This window comes from Sinohyriopsis cumingii, chromosome 6 (genome assembly GCF_028554795.1).
Source record: "Sinohyriopsis cumingii isolate HCF-2022 chromosome 6, ASM2855479v2, whole genome shotgun sequence".
Taxonomy (NCBI): Eukaryota; Metazoa; Mollusca; class Bivalvia; order Unionida; family Unionidae; genus Sinohyriopsis; species Sinohyriopsis cumingii.
The window spans coordinates 18,005,116-18,019,946 of NC_142966.1; the positions used below are offsets into that span (position 1 = coordinate 18,005,116).

Genomic DNA, 14,831 nt, shown 5'->3' on the forward strand with positions numbered 1-14,831 from the left:
TGAATTTCATCTGAAGCTCAAGTTCACTTGGAGATATAAATAGTATTTAGGGACAATAAATGGGTATAAGTTTAATCAGGTTCAAGTAAGTATTGAGATTCTGTATAACAAGTTACTTATAATTACTGGTGGTAATTTTTTTAAATTGCAATAATTGTGGTACAAGACAGTTCCAATGAAATGAAGCTGAGTGCAATATGTCTCATTGTTAATAGAAAAAGGTCAAATTAATTTTGTAAACAGTTCATAGCAAGACCATTGTCCATTTTAAACAATTAATCTGATGCAATAAATTAAAGACAATAAACAGTCAATTTTTATACTAGTTACTAGTGTACTGATTAGTTCAGGAGTTTTTATTTCAATCACTGATTATTATTTTTTATGAGAATAAAACAATGGAACAGCATATGGTTATAAAGTGTGATTCACTTGTCTCCATGTACACTGTTTATTGTCCACCTAATGGCAAAAAAAAAACAAATTCACAGAAGAGCTGCTCTTGTTCTTTTTGGTTATCGGTTTGCTTATGAAATTAACATGTCAGTAGCAAATAGAACAAGCCATATTTATGGCTTTGGTTGTGCCTGGTTATTAGTTTTACACAAGAAATTAACATGTCAGTAGCAAAGAAACAAGCCATATTTATGGTTTCTGTTGTGCCAGGTTATTAGTTTTACATGAGTATTTATATTTCAAAAAGAGTATGTGTCATCCTACATGCAATGATATTTTTTATTAATTCTCTCGAATATCACGAAGTGTGGGATTTTGAAAAGTCATGTGATGTGTACTATATGAATATATTCTCAGTGGAACTGATAAACAATGAAAACTGGATCTCAGATCTTGATCCTCTACCCTACAATGTTTAAAGACAGACAGAAAGGAAAGGAGTGGTGGGGGAAATAAATGCCTGTATATAGATATACCTTCATTTGATCCAAGCCTCATTTTCTTTGGTATTTGACCATTTGTCATCCTCACTTTAAAAAATCCTGTTCAAATTCTGATGACTTCCTCTTGTCAGAAATCTGTATGTGACATTTTAGTTACACAACCTGGGGAAAAAAAAGGGAAATACTGTTGATATAATAACCAGCACCATATTAACTTCTCCTATGTTTGTTATCTGTCAAATTCATTTCATGTATTTAGCTTTCTGGAATCTTTCGGACTGCAGATCAATTCAGATCTAAAGAGGTTAGCTGTACATTTTATACGTATAGCAATATAAAAACAGTTTACTGATACTCAATAATTGGGATATTTCTTCAAGATTATATAAATACTATAAAGTAACTTATTTTTATAGGTATACGTTTTTGTGCTTCTGCAGAAATACTACTTTGCAGCAGTAATATATATATATATATATATATATATATATTACTTCTAGGCCTAATCATACTGCTAACATCACAGACACTGATCTGCCATCCCATAATATCTGTTCTACTGATTAGTCTTAGCAAACTGCACAGACCCAAATCTGCCAGCACCTTATTTAACAGCAGATCTGGGTCTTTGCAGTTTGCAGTTGACTCAACTTATAAGTCAGTATATCTGGTGAATAAATTGGTGGGTATACTCCATCTGTCTTTGAGAGTTTTACTGTTACAGATTATAGTTTCTAATGTTGTTAGTGAAACTTCAATGCAAAGGGACATGCTTTGCAGACTCATGTACATAAGGTGTTTGTAAGTACATCAGGTGTTTGTCCTGTTGGATATTCTAGGCAAGGCTACAGTACAATGAAGCAAGATTGCAGACCCATGTACATCAGGTGAGACCACAGTACAATGGAGCAAGTTTGTACTCCCATGTACATCAGGTTAGACTTTAGTACTGTCAGGGCGACAGACCCATATACGTTAGGTGAGATTTTAGTACAATGGGGCAAGCTTGCAGACCCATGTACATCAGGTGATACTAATGTACAATGGGACCAACTTACATCAAGTTAGATATAGTACAAAGGGGCAAGCTTGCAGACCCATGTACATCTGGTAAGATATTAGTACAAAGGGGCAACCTTACAGACAAATGTCATGTGAGATTTTAATACAATGAGGTGAGCTTGTAGACCCATGTACATCAGGTGAGAATTAAGTAAAATGAGGCAAGCTTGCAGAACAATGTAAGTCATGTAAGATTTTAGTACAATGGGGCAAGCTTGCAGACCCATGTACATATATGTCAGGTGAAAAATTAGTACCATGGGGTCAGCTTACAGACCCATGTACATCAGGTGACACCACAATATGCAACAGTATAAACATTATTAATTTATTTCCCATATAACTTCATTTATTAAATAATAAATGCACTTAAATTACACAAAATTAAAATGAATACAGGTAACTTCCAAGAGGAATATTGCCTAATTCTTATGCTGACACCCTTGTGGGCCAGTAACCTAAATGCAAAGTAACGGAACAAAAAACGTAACCAAACATACCTACAAGTCAGGAGAGACTTAATTCCAAACATAAATAAAACAAGTTCTATGGGTAATTTAACATGGTAAAAATGACATAAGTAATGAAAATGCTCAATTCACGATGTATGACTTAGAGCAAAAGAAATTTTCTCTTTGACATATTTTTTAGCATCAGTAAAGATGGCTTCAACCAGAAGAAAAAAAAGGACTAGAGCACTCTTTGAACTTCATGGATCACAATACAATGCCGTTATACAGAGTTAATCCTCTAGCTCAGACTGATTCTCAATCAATAGGTACAGCTAGATATGTTTAACAAGTGATTATTCTTACGTAACCAATGAAATATGGTGAATAAAAATAGCATTGTTCCACATACATAGGTCACATGCTCCACTTTATGCAAAGTTTATTGTTGCATGACATGAAGGCAGATATACATGAGGGTCCTACAAATAGAGACACAGAAGGGAATATCAGTTCTCTGTCAAATATTTAAGAATGAACATGCCACATTTTATCGGCAAAGAAAAGGCTTTATTGGGAAAACAATACCTTTTTATCACATTTTTGACAGACAAATCACTTAGACTATTAAGCAGGCCCAAACTAAATTTAATGGAACAACAGGCATTGGGTTATCTGATTTCTTAAGTACTGCTTTCATTTTCATACTTGTCACTTATCAATTTTATTCACCTATTCAGATTTGGGATTATTCATTACTATAATGCTTTTATGTTGTAGATTAATTTTCAAAACAAATCTAGATTAATTTTCAAAACAAATCATGAAAAATTCCAAGATGCACAGAAAGAATCTGACTTTCTGTTAATGCATTTGAAAGTGTTTTTTCAAGTTTCTTTTCAGAATACATGTCAGAAACAAAACTAAATATCCCCTCTATCAAAACACCAAATTTCATGTTTGGAAACCTCTTCCATTGGTAAACAAAAAGCCAAGCAAACAGACCCTGGGAATAGGTACCATGTTGTTCTTTTGATGGTCCTATGATCACTGATCTCAACTGTTAAAGAAGTGACGTGGGTACCTCATTTCACATTAATAGGGCATTTATTTGTAATGTAATTGGACATATTTGTTGTCTCTCTGACAAAGACCACCAATTACACAGTGATGACTCATTCTCTGCTCTTTGGCACAGCAATTTTGAAATAAGTTACTTTGTGTAAATAACTGAAAAAGGATGTTAAATTTCTCAAAAAGAAACCCTTCAAAACTATCTTATGAACATTATTTAAGCACATAATATGGTGGGTATTACAAATAAATATTAGACTAAACTTCATGGTTTTGTGAAATATAAAGTCAGCAGAATAATAGATCACTTCAAAATTTCCAGATGTAAAAATTGTCCTATTGGGTGCTAGACATAGGTCAAGCAACAGCTTGAGGGCCTCAAGGTAGATAAGTTTTTAGCTAATTGTGTTACCCTCTTTAAATAAGGTCATTATTATTATTATTATTATTATTATAAATACCAATCCCTGTGTAATTTTAATCCCAGTTAAAGCAGGGAGGACTGGTAATATAGGTGCAGATGCTGACATAATATACCTTATCAACAAAGCATTTCACAAAGTACACCATAAATGCCTTTTAATATTTGTTAAAGAAAGACTGAACAATTACTGGTTAGGTCTGTAAATTTCAGGCCATTTACTAAAATGTATGTCAATGTGGTCATGTAGGCACATTTATGCATATATTAATTGTTGTTCGAAACTTGAATGCTAAATTATTTTAACCTAAGTATAACCAATTTGGTCATTGAAAGCTCTGCATCTTAAATGTGATCAGAAATTTTCCAGATGAAAATTATTGATTGCTATGAAGTTGTACATGCGTAGCTTTCATTATGATATCACAATGCATAACATTCAATCCAGTTTGTATTAAATCACACCTTTAGGCTGACATCCCAAAATTTCAAATTACTTTAACACTGAATTTTGATATATGTATACTCCAATGCTGTATTATTGCGGACTCTGTATTACTGTTGCAAACTGAATTTTCTGATTAAATCTGGACACACATTATCAATCAGTTGTTTAAAGACAGAAATAAAGCTGTAGCCAATAAGGATGCAAATATCTTATAGCGCAATTTCCAATAAAATGTCAACATTTTTTATAAGTTTACAGTGAAAACAAATGAACATCACTTGTTTGAAAAGTACATGTAATTACATTGATCATCATACATAAAACTCGGTCGACCTTGTTATACCTACTTTGGCTTTAATTGCTAAATATGTTCATTGTATCATCTGATGTTTGTTGATTATAGGTCATATACTGATTGTGACATATATGTCCTTACAAGGTTAAGCTTGAAATTTCATTCCATGGTAGCCAATATGGACCAAAATTGACAAAATGTTGCTTATGATCATACTTTTCATACATAAATAAGAATAGTTTATTTTAAATATATTTCTATTTCTTTGTCCACATTGTATTTAAAATTCATATAATGTTAAATAATATTTGTTTTTAATTTGCAATGTTGTTAATCGTGGATTTTCATTTTAATTACATTTGTGTCCTCGATTTAATCATCGGATTGCTTCGTTTATTGTGGCAATATTCTGCCAGTACAATGTGGACATTCCTTCTCATAGGTAAGTTGCAATTTATGTTTGTTATAATGCATGCATACGTTTGGCAAATACCAAGATAATATAGAGTTGTTCCCCCATGGTAGGTTAATCTGGGACAACCACCATATGCTGTTTTATTTACATTTACTAGCTTCAATTGACAAAGATTTTTCTAAACGAATAGAAAGGGAAAGTCATTGAGGCTTTACAAATTATAAATAAGCAGCAAACAGTTTTAATATGTACCAATAAGAACATTAAGTTGTGCGATAATACAGATATTTCTCTGGTTGTGTAAATAATGACCTCCACGAGGAACACCGATGTATGAGATCTAAATGTGATGTGATGTGATTTTTTTTTTTAACGTAGCTTTAACAATTTTTCAGTCATATCGCTACGATGTCTGCAGTGTGGCAGTTTATAGTGATGTCTAGCACTGGGGAATCATGCCGCAGACATGTAGCATGATGTCCCACCCAGTCACATTATCCTGACACCAGGCCGACCAGTCCTAACACTAACCTCTTAATGCTGAACGCCAAGCGAGGAAGCTGTTAGTAACATTTTTTAAGTCTCTGGTATGACTCGGCCGGAGATCAAACCCACGACCTCCCGAGATCTAAATGAAGGAGACTGTTGCTATTTAAATGCATATTTAATCAAATTCTAGCGAAATTACTCCCATTACTGGGACCTGTATAACTTGTACTATATCAATAACTTGAATAAGCAACTAAACAAGCGCGTTTTATAAAACCTGACTGAGATACATGACCAAAACAAAGGCCAATATAAATTTGTTATTTATTTATCATTTTCCATAATCTCCTCTCAAATCTCTATTTACTCTATCAACTACATTTAAACCTGCAAGATATTTATTTAAATAATGACAAGTGTGGCCCTCCAATACGGCAGACGAGTAAACCGATAGTCAGTATACCTGGTAGGTCTCTATGTCTATTGGATCACTAAATCTTTTTGTGGTCAAAATTTTTAACAATAAACTTTTACTCCCAGTGAGGTAAAATTAAAACGTATTCAAGAAATATTCAACTTTTCACATACAAATGCGATATTACCTCACCGATTCATAAAGTCTCAAGGAGGCAGCCATCTTATTACGGTACCCAATGACTTTACTCATATCATAATTATATCCTACCGGTAATCAACATCCCGGTAGATCGGTATTCGTGGGAGGGGGTGTTTTTTTTTTTTCGTTTCGTTTTGTTTTGTTTATTTGTTTGTTTGTTTGTTTGTTTGCTTGTTTGTTTTTATGGAAGCCCTTTTTTTGTTTTTACTTGTTTGCTTGTTTGTTTTTATGTAAGCCCTTTTTTGTTTTTGTTTTTACTGTTTTCTTTTTAATCTCTCACCAGATGAATGAAATTACCTGTTATCCATATTACTACCAGTCATGATAAATAGAGAACAAAAATATACTAATCATATATATATATATATATATATATATATATATATATATATATATATATATATATATATACATATAAGAACCCACCTCCCTGTTTGTCATATCTATCGTTTCTTGCAATCTAATCTGTTCTGATTCATGTAATCTATAATTGATTTTGCTGTTTAGAACTGTTTCACACAGACCATAGATATATTTAAAGCTTTGTAAATGATGCATTTTTCGCAGAAACCAATCGATCCGTCAGACTGTTAAACTTTGCAAATAGTGACCACCAATTAAATACATTTGTCCAAAGTATCAAATTTGACTAAGGGCAGTGCGAATTCAAACAACCAGCCCTTATGTAATCCCATGGAAGTAATACAGTATGTAACTCTGCGGACAATGAAAATCCAACGTCAGAAAAGGAATGCAGTTTCTGAGGAACATTGGTTACAAGGTGAAATTAACCTTGAGACGCCATCTTTCTGCGAATCTAAGGAAAAGGAGAATTTCCACGATGCAAACGACCGTAAGTTATGGAATGTCAAACTGTTAACATAACAATTTTTGATATACTCTCCGGTACTTACTTTCTGATTCACACAGACACACACACACACACTATTCAGTGTAATACAAACATACTATCACACAAGGTAAGAATATCGAGAGGGTCAACGGATTTTAGGTTTCAGCTTGGTTGTCATGATAGACATAAATATACACAAACAAATAAACATAAAACAAGGACTGGCAATGATTCTGAGTTGTATATCTCTTTTCTAGAGATCTAAATGACGCTGAAAAGGACTGTTGAATTTCATTAACAAAAGAAAATAATAGTTATATCATGGGAATTGTATTATAGCCTCAAAGTTTATAGCCTCAAGTGGAAAGTTAACATTACGTGGTTGGTTAGAAGCCATATCGTCCCGTTCCCCACACCCCCATACGTACATTTATGGAGTCTAATAATTACTGCCTCAATTGGTCATGTTGCTTTAATTTCTTTCTCTTTACTCCTCCATCACCTCTCTGAAAAACTGTTTAGCAATTCAGAGAGGCGATAATCCTCTTTACGTGTCTTGTATGATGGTAGCAAAGCAACCCCATTTCTTCCACCTGATCCTGGAGGCGTTGCATTCTTTCCAGGAAGCTGATCGCATCAGTACGCCGACTTTGCAATGATTTGTCATTCCTCTTCTTGCCTGGTCAAGGATGAAAGGTACGACTGACCTTGACCACGACTAGAATTTATAACGTGTGCGACCATTCGGTCATTTACATTTGATTGATGTACACACGGTGTACTGTTTAATTACTCTTAATGGGTGCAAAGCTTTTACTTTTCCTTAAATTACCTTAGCTGGCGGCGTAGTTTTTCATGCACGTGAGGGCGGGCATAGGGACGACTTGCGTATTAGGCCTCCAATCTACCAATCCTCTCTCACGGGTGTAGCCCTCCTTTCCCGATTAGGTTGACCAATTTAAACATAATTTCTATTTTTAGAATTTATATAATTTTCCAATTATTAGGTTTTCATTTCTCTATTTGAGTTGTCTTGCTGATGGTAGTTCTGCTATTGTTTATTCGTTTTTTCCTGTTGTAAGATCTGGACCCTATCTCCTATACCACTCTTTTCTTTTTACTGTTTCTTTTATTGCTGCTTTTTTGTGTGTCCATACCTAGAGGTTATATTTTCCCTCTCTTGCCAATGTTAGAGATGTTCCTCAGGATATGTCTATACACCAAAGTTATGGTAATATTTCCTGCTTTAAAGAAATCCGGATTTATAGCTGTGTTTTTTTTAGTGGTTCTTGTTTTTCCTATATTTTATTTCTTTATTGTATGGGGCAGTCGCTAAAAACATGGCTAGACGTTTCTGGGATGTGACAATGAAGGCTGTTAATCCCTGCTTTTTTATAACCGAAATGAACCTACCGAAGCTGCTGCCTATGAGTATTTGAACAGTTTTGATTCTGTTCATGACTTTGGTGTCAAAGGGGTCTGTCAGATTTAGGGCGTGTTATCTATAATTTATTTGCATTTTTGTTAGATTTTTTCTTCTCCTTTTTCCTTAATTATGCGTTGTGGGTTATACAAATTATGTAGTTTACCTTGTCCAAAATCACAGTTTTTTTAAACAACATTGTTGACTTTTGCTGACTGAAGGATACATATTAGGATTATTATCTTGGTCTGAGTCAAGGACATTGTGTTTACTATGTTCTTTATTATACTTTTAGTAACCGACCATCTAATTATAACTACGATTTTATCTTGTAAACATTTGGAACCTGCTAGAATGAAAGTTTAAATTATGCAAAAGTTTATTTTAGAAAATGCTAATTGTCACAGGTAAGATAGAGGAGGACAAAATCTTGTTTACCGGAAAAAATTATTTATTCCTTTAGTAACATCTAAAGTAGAAATCGGTCTTACTGTTCCATCCAAAATTTAATTTTTCTCTCGAATTTATTTAGTCCAACAATTTATTAATTGGAAATACAAAGTGCTCATCTAAAATAATTATCTCCGAAATAGAGACTTGGATTTATACTGAAATTCAAATAAGGATAAAGTCTTGGATATTATTATTATTATTATTGTGATTCAACAACAGACTGTTGCCACATCATTACTATTCACGTAATCATAGGCACATCAACACTTTCAGCGTTGGATTTGTTTTGGAATACAACTAGAAGGCACCACTTGGTCCCTTTTTCAAAATCTTTTGCCAAAGACCAAAGGTGTCGGCTTGAGGGAATTTTTAATAGGACACACTCTATACTTTCTGGACATTCGCTAGCGGAGGATATAATTCCGAGGAGAATAATTTAAAATGTTTTCTGTCATGGTTTTCATTACTTTGGACGTATTTAAGCTGGAAAAAGTTGATGATTGTTGATGTGTTTGGTATTTGTTTTTATTTTATTCACTCTACGTCACCTTGCATATATGGGACCTGTTGGTTCTGGGATACAACCACCTTATAACGAATAACGAATAATGTATATAGGCCGAATTTTCGTATTTCTAATCTGAGGTATCAATTATATATATATATATATATATATATATATATATATATATATATATATATATATATATATATATATATATATATATATATATATATATATATATTGATTTGGGGTGATTTTTAGCGCTTTGTGTGGTGGTCCCAGATTAGGGTAGATTTTGGACCACCTTTTATTTTCTCTATTGTTTTGGACGTCAGGCATGGGATTTTATGTTCATTCTATGATTCATGTACCGACCGTTGCCGCCTTGTGCGGCGGAGCCTGGTTGTGTATAGAGACTACAAACAGTTTGTCTAATCAGGAGTCGGCAACCTTAATTCACCCAGCGTACCGCTGTTTTCCAGATTCAATACAAATTAATGAGCGCGTGCCACCAGTAAGAGAGTAACACTGTTAAAATCGAGATTTTTGGTTGCCCTTCGTGTGCCACACAAATCTCTTGTGACGTGCCATCTTGTGGCACGCGTGCCGTGGGTGTTGCGGATCCCTGCTCTATTCATATATATATATATATATATATATATATATATATATATATATATATATATATATATATATAAGTTATCTATTATAATACTATTGTGTTACTTGCCACCTTGTGTGGCTGGGCCTTATGGCATGGATTTAGGGCCACATTTATGTTATTATTATCTTTTTTTGTAAGGGTCTTTTACAGTTTTCAGTTGTATTAGTTCCTGGCCTTACGTCATTTTTCTTATTAGGAGATGAAAGAAGATATGTAGTATTTGTTTGTGAAGATTGACAATGTTTGGTTATTAGGGTTTAGCAGTGGTACTGAATGTGAAGATTGACGATGTTTGGTTATTAGGGTTTAGCAGTGTTATTGAATGTGAAGATTGACGATGTTTGGTTATTAGGGTTTATCAGTGTTATTAAATGTGAAGATTGACAATGTTTGGTTATTAGGGTTTAGCAATTATATTTAATGTGAAGATTGACAATGTTTGGTTATTATAGTTCATCAGTTGTATTTAATGGGAAGATTGAGGTGTGTGTGTTATTTTGGATTTTTAACGTATCTTTAACAATTGTTCAGTCATATCGCTACGATGTCTGCAGTGTTGCAGTTCACAGTGATGTCTAGCACTGGGGAATCGTGCCTCAGACATGTAGCACGCTGTCCAACCCAGTCACATTATCCTGACACCAGGCCGACCAGTCCTAAAACTAACCTCTTAATGCTGAGTGCCAAGCGATGCAGCTTTTAGTACCATTTTTGTAAGTCTTTGGTATGACTCGGCCAGGGATCGAACCCACGACCTCCCGCATCCGAGGCGGACGCTCTAACCACTAGGCCACCGGAGTGGTTAATGTGAAGATTGACAATGTTTGGTTATTAGGGTTTAGCAGTGGTATGTAATGACTGGTTTTAGGTTTTGTTACTGGTTAATGAAGTAGTGTTAGTCTGTTGATAGTCTTGCAAATCATTGTACTATTTGTTGAGACGTATGTTAGAGTGTGTAGGAGTTTCTACCTCCACGGAAGGTGCAATCAGTCACATTTGTGTTACCTGCCCCCTCCCCTAGTGGGGTCCGTCAACCTATCACCTGTCCGGTGTGTGAGTACCGCCTCATCCAGAATAGATAGACATTTTAATTTATTGTCCTATTCTTTGCTTATGTTAAGTTTTGAGTTGTTTTAAGTTATATATTTGAGTTAGAGAAGCTTGCACGCTGGACTGGTTGTCATGAATGACGACAAATTAAGAAGTATGCGGTGTATGTATTTATTTTATTCCCGAAGAGCGTGCTATGCGCGCATAGTATAGGTGGTTCGTCGGGTCGTGGTTCCATTCCATCAGTACGATAAATTAACTGTTGCGCCTTGTGCACGCCTTTGAAACTCCAGAACTGAATGATTGCACTCAAAGTAGAGGTAAAATCTTGTTGAGTGGTTAATGTATAAAAATACAAGACCTTCAGCAGTGTTGCCACTGAAAATTAAAATGTGTGCAGTCCACATCGTAAAGCTGGCGGGTAGTGACGAGTAGTGGTTCTCAAACTCACCCAACAAATCATTAAGAACTCGGCGATGTTGGCATTAACCAGTCGTACAAGACATAAAGGCCATACACGACTTTTCAGTCAGTTCAGTAAGTTTAGTCTCACCATCAGTTTTCAGCAAGCATCGGAGCGAGCAACATGTAATGATTTAACCATGATGCAGGCGATGACATCGATAATCCCTAGTCAAGCCCTGAATGCAATTAAAGGCCTCGGTCTTAACATTGCATCAGGGTGATGCCTACGGGACCAGGCTCAAGGAACAATAATTATCAGAGAATTAGTCCCTCAAAACAACATGCCCCTCCCCCCCCCCCAACTGATGGATTCAGCCAGTGACACCTCCACCCACTATAAGAACATAAAACGTTCCTCCTGCGACAGAAACAAGGAAGAACCCTCCCATGCCTACATTATCTGCGACTCCAACGCAACAAGGGTGTAAAGAAGAAAGAAATCCAGAAAGGAAAAGGAGGGAATAGAAGGGACCAGAAGGCAAGAGTCGGAAACAAGAGACAACAATCCGCTAGAATAACAGCAACAATAACGACAGCAACGTCATGGACAGCTACAAAATCAGCAAAACCTGGAAACAAATTTAAGGCACCACCGCCACCACAACTAGAAAAAAAACAGGGGTGAAGAAACTGTAGCCGACTATAGTGCGGAGGGCTGCAGTGGCCAAGCACCTTTGTATCCGACAGAGGAGTGGGTAATGGAAGTCCTGATGGCAAAACGATTGTCAGACCAGCAACACTCGGAAGATTTAAAGATCGTTAAGGATGCTCATAAGAAGCTGCGAAGAGAGGGTCAGCTGACCAAGAGAGAAATAACGAATGTCCTCCACGCAGCCGGGAATATCAGTTCACTGGGTGAAAAATACTGCAAGTGTCCAGTCTAGTGATATTGATGTTAACGAATTGTTCAGAGCCTTCAGCATCCCGGCCCAACCCATCCATTACTCTTCAGAATTAGGACGATACATTTATTGATGGATGATCTTATCATCCCATACTCCGCCCAGTGGGGATTAGACAGAAGTTCATGCCGCCTGAACACTAAGGGCTTACACTTTAGCTGCAACGACTCAAGATCTACTTGCAAGCAGCGGTAGACTACAAGGTTTTGAGACATAACCACCATCACCACCATCGCCGCTCCAGACTGTCATTGAGCCATACACACAGGACCGACAAGAGGGTATGGCAACCAGGGATATATCCCCTGGTCCCGGGCCCATAAGGGGGCTCGGGCCTAACAACACTTTTTAATTTTATAAAAGAAAAAATTTGTTTGAACAAGAGGTAGGAGAGGACAGGGTGATGCTGTCTCCGCCACTTCTCCTCCATTGCCTCGTCTGGACATGATCAAACTGAAAATAATTAAATAGTACGATGTAAGTACAGTAAATAACGTCCATGACCGAAAGGTCGTAAAAGTCTATAATTAAAGATCGCCATCATCATCGTTAGTCTTGCCGTCATTCCATTTCATATAGAGTCTGCCACCAGCCGTAGGGGAGAGAATATCGTTGGAGCCTAGCCGCTGCAGACGAGAAATGGAGGGAACTACCTTCCGTCCATTGGAAATGGGTGAGGAGAGGGGAAAACCTGCTGTCCGGTGACTAAGAGCAAAAGCAGCAAGGAAAGCAGCTAAAAAAATCATGACTGGACTTCAGTCACTATAGCTACCGGGACAAGCACTTCGAACAAGCCACAGCGGTTGGAAGAAGAATGCACAGCGTTTTGAATGGTTAGAGTAGGATCAGCAATTCAGGCTAGGAACTTTGGGGGTGGGGTGGAGGTGTCGAGTTTCACTTACAACCACCACGTGTGATGAACAACCAGGGTCTAGCTGCTTCGAATAGAGCTGACTGAATTGAATTTTTATTTTACTTTCAAACCCCCTTTCGATCACAAATCTTTGAAAAGTACACATTTGACTTCTTCGAAACACCGTCTAAAATAAAACTATAGTTTTAGCAAGAACGTGAAAAAAAGAAGGAAGATCACTAAATTATTGAAGGATAATTCTTACCCGTGAACAAATGGATACATGGAAATTTCATTACCGTCTGCCTCGCAGTCTCCCTGGAATCCAGTGGCGTATGCTAAAGACGAAAACCTTAGGACGTTCAACCCTAAGTCAGCAATACAGACTACGGTGATCGACCAGGAACTCACTGGATAGCCGTGTACGTTTTACTTATTTTTTTTTCGGAAAAAATTAAGTACACTTTGTACACTAAATTCTAAATTTGAATGCAATAAATACATTTTAACTTGATAAATGATTACAATAAATATGTGTGGCTAACACATAATTGGCCGATAGGGTCTGCCCGAAATAAAAAATGAACAAGTTTAGACAAAGAGAGCGTAGCTAGCGTTTTAATTTTCAATTCCGCTGTTGCTGTGCGCCTCCGGACATGCATTTTCTAATATGTGGCAAAATGAATTAGTATACACCGTGCGTACAGTTAAATAGCCGTGAACGCCGATATATCATTTAAATTACACTCATTCGATCAATTCAATCTTGCCAGCCATCGCTGACTTGTCAGCAAAGACCATGCCATTAGGCCTAGGGAATTTAATGTAGCCCTGTGCACATCTACATGATACAAACAATTATTGTGCAAAACAGGACAGAGAAATCAGACCACATATTTACAGACGGCAGAGAATCTGGTTGTTGTAGGGTTTAACGCATTTTTTCAGCACACGATAGGCTATACATGGCGGCCAAAATTAATGGTTGAGGAAGAACCTGGGAAAACCCCCGGAAAGAACCATCGACCCACGAGAAGCTACTGGCAAGCTTTCTCACATAGCCAGATTGGCCCAATCTGAGACTCGAACCCACGCAGACAGAGGTGAGATGGCAGTGATCCGTAACGGAGAGCGCCTTAGACCATTCGGTCACTCGGGGCCACGAATCTGGTTGACGCTGCGATAAAGGAGAAACGAAAGAGCAGAAACTATGGGACAGTAAGAAGAAGACGAATGGAAACGATGAGGGGGAGGAGAAATTGGAGACAGATGATGTGTTTAACTTTAGGATCAATGTTAAAATTAGGCGTCCCGTCGCTATTGCGAAATTAACAGCGAGACCTGTTCGTCATGGATATCATCGTCGTTAACATCATTGATCCAGGACGACGACCATATTCCCTTTTCAGGGACATCAACATCTCTTAGAATAGAGATACTGCTCTCAATGTTAATTGTTGTTTATTTGTAAATGGATTTCTATTTCTTCTAATAA

At 36.5% G+C, this 14,831-nt stretch overlaps 1 protein-coding gene across 4 annotated transcripts in view; it reads right to left on the minus strand.

The window, feature by feature from the left end:
- Positions 1-6,214, minus strand: part of LOC149796438 (ATP-dependent RNA helicase DHX33-like) — an 88,042-nt gene extending 81,828 nt beyond the window's left edge. For 2 of the 4 annotated variants that reach the window (XM_089961112.1, XM_089961109.1), the window contains exons 1-2: positions 6,155-6,214; positions 933-1,061 (exon numbers count right to left, since the gene is read on the minus strand). In XM_089961112.1, coding sequence (XP_089817238.1) covers positions 933-981 — 49 coding nt within the window. In that variant the 5' untranslated portion in view covers positions 982-1,061; positions 6,155-6,214. Of the gene's footprint in view, positions 1-932; positions 1,062-6,140 lie in introns of all 4 variants that reach the window. The other 2 variants (XM_089961111.1, XM_089961110.1) reach the window with 2 other exon arrangements.
- Positions 6,215-14,831: the final 8,617 nt, after the last annotated feature.